Source organism: Nicotiana sylvestris, chromosome 12 (assembly GCF_000393655.2).
Source record: "Nicotiana sylvestris chromosome 12, ASM39365v2, whole genome shotgun sequence".
Classification (NCBI taxonomy): Eukaryota; Viridiplantae; Streptophyta; class Magnoliopsida; order Solanales; family Solanaceae; genus Nicotiana; species Nicotiana sylvestris.
In genome coordinates, this window is record NC_091068.1 from 121,412,591 (window position 1) to 121,422,750 (window position 10,160).

The 10,160-nt window shown below is 33.1% G+C and overlaps 1 protein-coding gene across 1 annotated transcript; it reads right to left on the reverse strand.

The window, feature by feature from the left end:
- Nucleotides 1-1,358: 1,358 nt before the first annotated feature.
- LOC104249284 (beta-fructofuranosidase, insoluble isoenzyme 1-like) lies at nt 1,359-4,969 on the reverse strand. The gene is made up of 5 exons (XM_009805677.2): nt 4,095-4,969; nt 2,980-3,998; nt 2,646-2,890; nt 1,780-1,876; nt 1,359-1,671 (listed from the first exon to the last, which is right to left on the reverse strand). The coding sequence occupies exons 2-5, from the start codon at nt 3,991-3,993 to the stop codon at nt 1,492-1,494; spliced, it is 1,536 nt and encodes a 511-aa protein (XP_009803979.2). The 5' UTR covers nt 3,994-3,998; nt 4,095-4,969; the 3' UTR covers nt 1,359-1,491.
- Between the last annotated feature and the right edge of the window lie 5,191 nt (nt 4,970-10,160).

Here is a 10,160-nt window from a genome sequence, read left to right on the forward strand (position 1 = left end):
GAGTAGGACAAATAACATTGGCTGTGAAAGTAGCTTAATAGTTTTAGATGCGTTACAGCAAAGAAGTCAGTAGCTCATTTATAGTTATGGTGATGTACGATGTAACAATGGTAATAGTTGTTTCAAAAACTGTGGTTTACAGCTATGGATATTTATTCTTTTAACAAAATACATACGTAGTTTATATTGGTATAGGCCTAACTTCTGATTTAAAAAAAAAACATGAAACCAGTGTCAACAATAGATGTCGGGCAGAACTATAACCCCATTGCATTAGTTTTTATTACAGTTGGATATGCATATCTCGAAGAAACAACCTTATTTGTCGATGATAGTGTGATGGACATTGACAGAAGCCTCTGCAATCCAAACAATAGACCTAGCCATTCGCAGGTGTTCTTCAAAGTATATTTTGCTGCTTAAATTTCTTCTCTCCCTAATATATCTTTGTTTAGCTTTCCAGCATTACCAAAAATACTTGAGGTTAGCCAGAACAATGGACAAGAGCTAGCATAAGAAATAAGAATTGCTTAAGTTGAAAGAATCAGTATAGTTGTATTCTGCCTTCTTAAGTAGGCAAAGCTACCACATTTAATTTATCAGAGAATCGTGGTGATGTACTGTTTTATTATCGTTATGGCTTCCAATGTTATGTTGGCGTTATAACAATGTGTTGACAATAACCACAAGGTTTTGAAATACTTGGGACAAACAGGGATTCAATCATTGCTGAAACAAGAGGAGAGGTCTTTTCTTTTTAAAACATAACATAAGTGAAAAAGATTCTTCAACATCAGATTAAAGTAGATGCAAAAAGATATTGAAACAGCCTCCAGGGTAGGAGTAAGACTGCATACATCTTACTCTCTTTGGACCCCACTTGTGAAAAATCACAGGGTTTGTTATTGTTGTTGTTGCAAAAAGATATTAAAAGCTTGTTAAAGTTACCAAGCTTGGAAACCAAAGTGTTGAACTAGTTTTGTTCTGTTTGTTGAAATTCAACAAGAAACATTCTTAGGCTCGCAAGTAACCAAAGAGGATTGTTGAATTAATTGTTGTATTATTGTCCTTACCCCTAACTCAAGTAAAAGCTTATCTTCAATAAGCTTTAGAGTTTACCATGAATACCCACCCAGTATAAGGTTGTTACGTGGATCGCTTGTAGTTAATCTTTCTTGATGTACAAGATTGCCCTCAGTACCGTAGTCAGGAATTTCCGTTTAGTTTTGGCAAATGAAATGGCCAAGTATTTAGACAGGGAATTGAACCCGTGAACAACACCTCACTTTCAAGACACTGTGCATTTGATCAATATATTTGGGATCGGATTTAGAAAAATAACAGACTTTGGCACGATGTTAATATTAAAAAAAATTTGCATCATTCATGAATAACTCCAAGTTAAAAATCTATAGGTTGTCTTTGAGACAGAACATAAATGTAAAATCATAACTATATTCTTTTTTCCTTTGGTTCTGTTCTCCCAACGTTTTAGTGCAGCTTAGCATCGGCCATACTCCAGGCATTTAGAGTTTCAATTGTGATTGCTTCTGTGCCATTGTTGAAGGCAAATAAATGTGCCTTATCAAATATTGCTAATGTTGGATAAACTCTTGATGTAATACATGTTTTTCCTCCGGCACCAAAACTTTCCACTACTGAGTTATCAATCTGCAAAAATAACTAAATTGTCAATACACATAAAATATATAACCATGTAAAATTAACAAAGAATAAGAGAGAATTCAAGATTCTTTTGAAGAAAGAAAGAGAGCTTACCAAACTCCTTAGAGACAACTTCTTGTCTGCTAAATCCACATCCACATATCCACCAAATGATGGTTTGTACATAGTTGTTTCATTCTTAAGGGTTGACCTGGTGACACCAACAAATATAATTTAACAAACAAATCAATCAATTGAAGTTAAATAGCCATTTAGCCAATTGCTAGAGATGTAAAAACAAGTGTTAACAGAGAATTATATTAAAAGTTGCAACTTAGTTTATAGAGAATTATATTAAAAGTTGCAACTTAGTTTATAGTGGGACTCAGGGGTGGCTCAACTTATTTTGTGGCCTAAAGCCAAATAAAAATATGAGGCCTTTTTATTTATTTATAATTTCTATCTTAATTCAATATTTTTTTTAAAGAAAAAAAAAAAGATTTAACCCAAATAGTCGCTCACCTAATACCTTAAACTAAAAATAGCCGGCAGATATATATATATATACACACACACACACATGATTCATATATTAATATATGTATAATTGTATAATCAATGTATAATCTATGTATATCGGCTAGAAAAAGTCCTTCAATTAGTAACTATTATTGAAATATGAGGCCCTCAAAAATTGGGGGCCTAAAGCACTTGCCTTAGTGGCTTGTGCATTAGAGCCGGCCCTGGTGGGACTACAATGAATAACAACAACAAACTCATTATATTCCCACATGTAGAGTTTAAGGAGGGTAGTGTGTAGGCAAACCTTAACCCTACCTAGTGAAGGTAGAAAGACTGTCTTCAATAGACTTTCAGCTCAGAAAAGGTGTGAGAACAAGAAAACAAAAAGATGTTCTTATTTGTTAATGAAGTAGATTTTTTTGTGTGGATTCAGGGTGTTAAGAATGTAAAGAACAAACCTTGATGCATCAGAGCACATAAGAACCTTATATTTATCTTGAGCTTTAAAAACTCTGAAGAAAACAAGTGTGTATTCTTCCAAGTTTTTAGAAGCCAAAGTTATGAGTCCAAATGGCCCGAGTCCACCTTGGACTGTTGAACCCTTAATGGCGCATACATCTTGCGCGTAAAGATCAGCCCAACTAGGATCAAATGGTTCTGCCTTGTCCAAACTTGCGAACGAGAAAGTCACTTCAACATCAGCCTGCAATTTTCATGAATGCTCTAAGTCAGACTTAAGTTGTCTTTCTTGTCTATAAGTATAAAAAAAAATGAAAAAGATGAAGTCCAAACCTGTGCAACTGTGATTCCTTTGACTTCAATCATTTCTCCCTTGTACAACTTGTGATTACTTAGTTGGACCTTTTTCTTTCTTAGAGTTTCTAATTCTTCAACAGGCCATTGAACCAATTGCTTTCCACTTGGATCAAGCCATAGTTTACGCGGGATAGGGTGGACTCCGGCCCATCCTTTCCTGACATCGTCATCAACAGTATCTGATTCATTAGCCCAACCCAACATAATTCTCCGGTTCTTGCTAGGGTCAAAGAATGACTTGGACGCATAATAATTACCATAGTCAAGTCTCAATCCCTTCCAACCATCAACAGAAGTGTTATCCGGAATGTACCTATCTTTTCTAGTGTCATAGGTACCGACTGTGTAGTACTCAAACCTCGTAACATCAAGGCTAACCTTAAGAACATGCTTAGTGTATTCGCCACGATATGAGGTGTCCAAACCATTTGTATGCTTTAGTGACACTGGGAAAAAATCAGGACATTCCCAATTTCCAGTATTGGTAGCTGTATGAAGTGGATGTTTGGCTTTAGTCCATTTCATGAAGTCCTTACTTCTATACAATATTACCTTTCCTCTATGATTCTTCACACTCCCAACCAAGATTCTCCAATGACCATCTCGGCCCATCCAAGCTGTCGTTGGGTCGCGAAATTGAGTCTTGTTGATGCTCATGTCAGCAACGATTAACGGATTGTTATCGGGCTTGATCCATTTACGGAGATATGGATCGGACAAGTTAGCCGGGATCGCGTAGTTTTGGACTTGTGTCCTGTTAGCATCTATAATTCCAGTGTAGAGGATAATGGGCTTGTTGCCTGGCAAAATTGTAGCTGAACCTGACCATGTTCCAAACTTGTCAAATATTTTGGAAGGGTAAATAGCAGGCTCAAGTGGTATCCAATTAATCAAATCTGTTGAGACTGAATGGGCCCAAACAATGTTGCCCCATACTGCTCCTTTTGGGTTGTATTGGTAGAATAGATGGTAGACTCCATTGTAATACATTGGGCCTATTGAGACAGAGGAAAAGGTAATAAGTAAATGAAATTTCATTATGGCTAGTATTAGGGAAAAAACTATAGCACAAAAGAAAGTTTCTGACTCACCATTTGGATCTGTTGTTTGTTTGAAGCATCCAAGAAACCATGAAAAAAAGGAAAAAGTCTAGATTAATTAGAAAATTAAAATTAAATGCAATTGATATACGCATCTATAGCAAAAATAAAAGCTTAATTCCATAATATTACAATTAAATGGGAAACCTAAAAAAAGGGCAAGGGTAGCCCGGTACACAACATTCCGCGTTTACGCAGGGCCCAAGTAAGGGTCACACTCAAAGGGTGTGATGCAGACAACTATTCTAATGCAAGCATTAGTGACAGTTCCATATGAAGACAACTTTACCGTTGCATAAATACCTAAATAGGGAAATGATTATCGAGCTAAATAAATATCCAGATGAAGAATGCACATATTTTGAAGTTTTGATGGAGGAGCTTTCACTGTCACTGAGCAAATGCAAACCCCAAGAACTAATTAATGGAGTAAATGAAATGTGAAAATACAGAAATCTAGGAAATGCAAAAAGATTAGTGGTCTTTTTTGGTTCAACATAGAACCAACTCTACACTATTTATTTGTGAGTTTCTGAAGGGAACCAACTCATGCAAGCCCCACAAGTTTAAATTGCAAAAACTTACAGCGGGATCCAAGAAATGATGAGGTATTAATGTTTTGAAGTAACTGAATTATAATAAAGCAACTTGTTTAGATATGTAGTAAAAAAGAAGTCAAAGATACAGCAATCAAAGAAAAAAAATTAAATGAAGACAAAAGATGACCAGAAGTTTGATAACCGAAGACTTCCTTATAAGTTGCCATTGTTGCCCAAAGTCATTTGGATTTTTCTTTATTCCTCAAAGATTAAAAAAATTAAATGAGAGTCGTTTTCTGGTTCTTTAATTTCTCTCTTTCTATGGTAACAACAATTATTATTATTATTATTATTATTATTATTATTATTATTATTATTATTATTATCATCTTTTATTTTATTTATGTGGAATTTTACGCAGCAAAAGAAAAAAAAGGATAGAGAATTAGAAGCCGTTTTCTTTCACTCATATAACTATCTGGTTTAGTTCATCAACTCAAATGCTGCATAAAAATGAAAATATAAATTAGTATTTTTCAAAAATTCTCGGTAAGAAAGAAGGGGATTTTTTTTCCCTTCTGTTTTAAGAAAAGGAAAATCTTATTTCGATTAGTATTACACAGAAGAAATCAATTATAGACTAATACAATTAGATCCGCTCTTCATAGACAAACTTGGGATTTGCGATTTTGCTAGGCCCATAACTAAAAAGCCCACTTTCTTACGATTACAAGGTTTATTCGGGTGAAATTAAAAAATAGCCAGATTTACAACTGGTCGTTCAAAAATAGCTTAGTTTCAAAAGTAATCGAAATTTAGCCACTTTTTATGTAAAGATAAATCTGAGCGAAAACACTGTTCAAAACCCGAAAAATACGCCAGTATATTATGCTGGCGTTCCAGCATAAGTATACTTGAACTCCATCATATTATACTGGAGTTCCAGGATAAGTATTCCAGCATAAGTACACTAGAACTCCAGCATAATATACTGGAGTTCCAGCAAGTATACCGGTCAAACATAATATACTGGAGTTTGGAGCACCGGTGCTCCAGTCTCCAGTATATTATAGTGGAGCCAACAAAGTATACCGGTCCAGCATAATATATTGAAGTTCATGCACAGGTGCACCGAACTCCAGTATATTATGCTGGACCGGTCTCTGTTGCAGCAAAATAGTAGCTATTTTTTATTGACTTGGTAAACGTTGGCTATTTTTGAATGACCAGTCCGAAAACTGGCTATACCGTGCTATTTTTACGGTTTATTCGAATATGAAATCCAATCTTGGAAATATAGCCAGGGTTTCGATAATTCGAACAATTTCGAATTTACCTCAAATAAAAAATGAATAAACCCTAAATTCAAAAAAAATTCCGAATTACGAAGGCTTAATTCGAATCTAAAAGAATGATATTTTTACGTGTTACAGCTTAGATACATGAATTATCTAGAGAACAAACAAAATCTGAACTTTAAACATTTATAGTTAAAACTTCCTTTTAGCTTTACGTCATACATATTTTTTGGCTCTATGTTCACGTACTTTAGGGCATTTTGGCTTCTATATCACTTCACATTCACATGTCTTGTATTATATTTATATTATGTATATGATCCATTTGTCTTTTGGGTCAGATTCATTGGCCACCAACTCCCCCCCTCCAACCCACCCATTGCCCCCCTGGGGTTGCGGGAAGTCGAAGTTGACTAAATCTAAATCATTTGCTATATATATATATATATATATATATATATATATATATATATTATCTACTGTATTTATTATACAATCTATATAGTAAGAGCTCGTTAGGATGAGCTTATTTAAATGACTTTTAAGTATAAGTCATAAGTTAGAAATTTTAGTTTTTAAATTTTGGCTTATTTTTGTCATTTAGCTTAAAAACAAGTGTTTAAAAGTACTTTCTACTTTATCCAACCACCAAAAAATAACTAAAAAATTATTTTGGCTTAAAAACAATTAAAATAAGCCGATCCAAACCGGCTCTGAATCTACATATGTTAGTGCTCAATGTAAACAAAATAATAGGATAATGTTTTAGATACAATCATTTATCGTAGTCATTTCCTCGTACTTTATCTTGGCCAAAAATCCGAGAAAGGGATAGGTTTGCCATTTATTGTAACAGGTTCAAGGTTAAATCTCTCCGACTTTGAGACTAAGATCACATGTGAAACCATATAGTGTTCAAAATATTAAATGAAGGAATTAATCTATTGGTGATTTGGGAGAAAAAGGCATAGATTACATCTTGTGTATTCAATGCACATATCACTTTTCTTTGCTTTTCAAGAAGTCAAGTACGAGATGTAATTTTATCCACAAATTACAATTCATACATCGTTATTTGGTTTTCCTGGATAATCATCCTAAAAATAGTTCAGATAGATTTTCACCTAGGGATTCAATAAATAAAAAAAGTAAACATGCGAAGAAGCTAAGAAACTCAACATCTAATATATGCACACAAAAATAATTGACCTTATATATATATAGTCCTCTTCCGTCCACCTAGCTTCGGCGCTGCCTAAACGTAGATAAATGCAACAATGAAATGATAGTTTTACGGTCAAGTTTAAATAGCTAGCTGACTGCCCTTTTCTCGTTGGTAACCATTTTAACAGAAAGATATTTGAGCACCTGTGACTATAAAATTCTGGATTCGCTGCTCATTATAGCAGAGTTAAATTTCAAACAAAGAACAATGATTTATATAAGTTGAAAAAGACAGGCTGGTTCTAAGTTTGACTCATGAGTTGATGTGAGTAAGATAAAATAAATATTTTCTTATCTTCACTTCTTGAATGCATCTATAGAACGGCAACATTTATTAATTACGTACTAGTTATTAGTAAGTGACTCTACTCGTCATGGGCAACATGTAGTTTCATTAACTGAAAAGCTGTCAGAGTATTATAACAAATTAAAATAACTCAACATTTCCAGTCAACAACACGACAACCAATCAGGCAATAATTATTGAATAAACAAAATCTGCAAGTTATTCAGAGATGTGAAAACCTAAAATTTAGCTGAAAGAGAAAAAAACATTACTTCTCTTTGCCGAAAACAAATTTACTTTTTTTTTCTAAAGTCTCATCCCATTAATTAGAAATTATTACACCATTGCCCAAAATTGCAGGAAAGCAACAACAATTCATAAAAACATCACAAATTAAACACATACGGGTCGTTTGGTAGAATGTATTAGAGAAAATAATATAAGGAGTATATTAGTTTTGATTTTATAATTCTTGTTTGGTACACTTTTTCAACCTATTTGGTATTATCCTATGTATCGCTAATACATAGCAAACCATTATATTAGCAATACCAAGACTATTAGTATATGCATAAGTATAGTTAAAGACAAAATTACCCTTGAAGTCCCTCAAAGCTAAAGAATGCGGAGGGTATTTTTGTAAATAAATGTTTTTTTAAAGAAATTATAAAATGCTTGTCATTTATAATACTTATACCATATCAAACAGTCATAAGAAATAATCTTAGACTAATACCAACATGAAAATGATACCTACTAATCTCCGCATTATTATATACGATATTCAGTACTATTCAATACACATCACCAAATGATCCCATAATTTTACATATGTAGACACTTTCAAAGCCAAGAAGAAGCCATAGATTTGACACTAGTTCAATTCAAAACTCACAACGTCTAAATCATAAATCAAGACAGAGACAAAAACTTACCGTTAATCCAGTTTTTAGGTGGTTGAAAATGGTAACCAGTTCTGTGAACATTCTTGACATTAGAGCTAGTAGATTGCAAATGCATATAGACTTTGTGAGAAGCATCGACACCACCATTGTTTGAAACAAAAACAAAGACACCCAACAAAAGAATTTGCAAAGACCAAAGAGAAGAGTTTCTTAAAAACTCCATCTCTCCTTTTAGAACTGAAATATATGTTCTCTAAATCCTTTATTTTTTGTGTTAAATAAAGAGAGAGAAGTGAGGTGAAAAAGAAGAAAGGATGTGAAGAGTATTTATAGAAAAAAGTACAATAACTCAAAGATGAGTGGATAAATATAAAGACTAAGATTATATCGTTTACATTTCAAAGATTTTTTTGGTGTTGAACAAATATGCATAGGAGTAAACGTTGAATAAATGTTTTGATAAAAAGACTGAGGGGTCATTTGGAAAATTCTTTGATGCTTCTCTAATAAATTAATTTTAAAATTAAAATATTTGTTCTTGTTTCCCACTTCTTTCCTCCTTTTGTTTACCGTTTTTTCCTCCCACATGGCTTTTGCCATTTGTTACGTACTTTCTTTGTGTGTATGCAAGTTGACTTGGACTTTTAAAGTTTTCTTTTGTTTTTTTTGAGATACATGTTACTGTCATTGGATCACGGTATGTTATATTTAATTTTTTTTATTTTATATTTGTTTTCCAACAGAACTTTTAGACAATATCAATAAATGTTCCTGTCTTTAAATAAATTTCCATTATATTAGGGGATAAAGATGGGAAAGGGAAAACGAAATGACGAGAATTGAACTAACACTTATTGTAGGCAAAACTTCCGTTAATGCCACTAAACTATAAGCCTTGGCGATAATGTTTAGTTTAATTTTAGATCAAATGATATTTGTTGTTCCTTCGGGCACATCCTATATAAAAAAAGAAAAAAATCAGTTCAATATTTGTTGGATTGCAATTTTTCAACAACATAACTGAAATTTTCAGAGCCATAGTACATAATATTATTCCTATCTTTATATATGTAAGTTTTATCTTTAGTATCTATTGGCTAGAAATTCTGAAAATGAATGTTTGTCATCAAAATAAACATAAAGAATTATAGTGTTACGAGTTTGAATACTCTATTAACAGTTAAGGAAAGTTAAGAGACTTACCCAAATAAGTAAACAGTACTCTTTAATTTGGTCGAGACCAAGAAAAATCAAAAGAAGACGAAGACCATTGATATTTGACGGTGGAATAACTCGATAGAAAATTCAAGAGAACAAAATACTCAGCTACAGTACGTAACTGCAAATTGTTGTATTATTTTAAATATTGGGGAAAGTTATCCTCTTTCAGAATACTGTTTTTTTCTTATGTTCAAATGGCAGTATGAAATTTCAATATGATTATCTTTTGATTTGTCAAAACAATTTATTTTATAGAAAGCAATTCAAAATTGAGTACTTGAAGAGTCAGAAGTCAGAGGTTAGAGTGAACGGGATAAGTCCAAAATTGTGCTGGACAACACGGTTGATGCGTGGCCGTAGCATAGTCTATCTATGTACACAAGTTGGGGAGTGGTAGCTGGAGTCCAAGGAATTAATGTGTGAATCTATGAAATCTAGAAATTTTGTACATATGAATTATCTTTGGGAAGTTACACAGTTGGCCATTCCTTATCTGGTAGTCTCCGGATTTATGTTTATTTTCATTTTTTTGAAGCATTTTGCCGATTGCTACGACTTTCTCATTTCAGTCGTTGCTTTTCTTT

Coding starts and splice junctions, on each gene's coding strand:
- LOC104249284 (XM_009805677.2), bottom strand. CDS start 3,993: ATGTATTACAATGGAGTCTACCATCTATTCTACCAATACAACCCAAAA. Junction 2,891..2,979: donor AAGGAATCACAGTTGCACAG/GTTTGGACTTCA, acceptor TGAAAATTGCAG/GCTGATGTTGAAGTGACTTT. Junction 1,672..1,779: donor AGTTGTCTCTAAGGAGTTTG/GTAAGCTCTCTT, acceptor TTATTTTTGCAG/ATTGATAACTCAGTAGTGGA.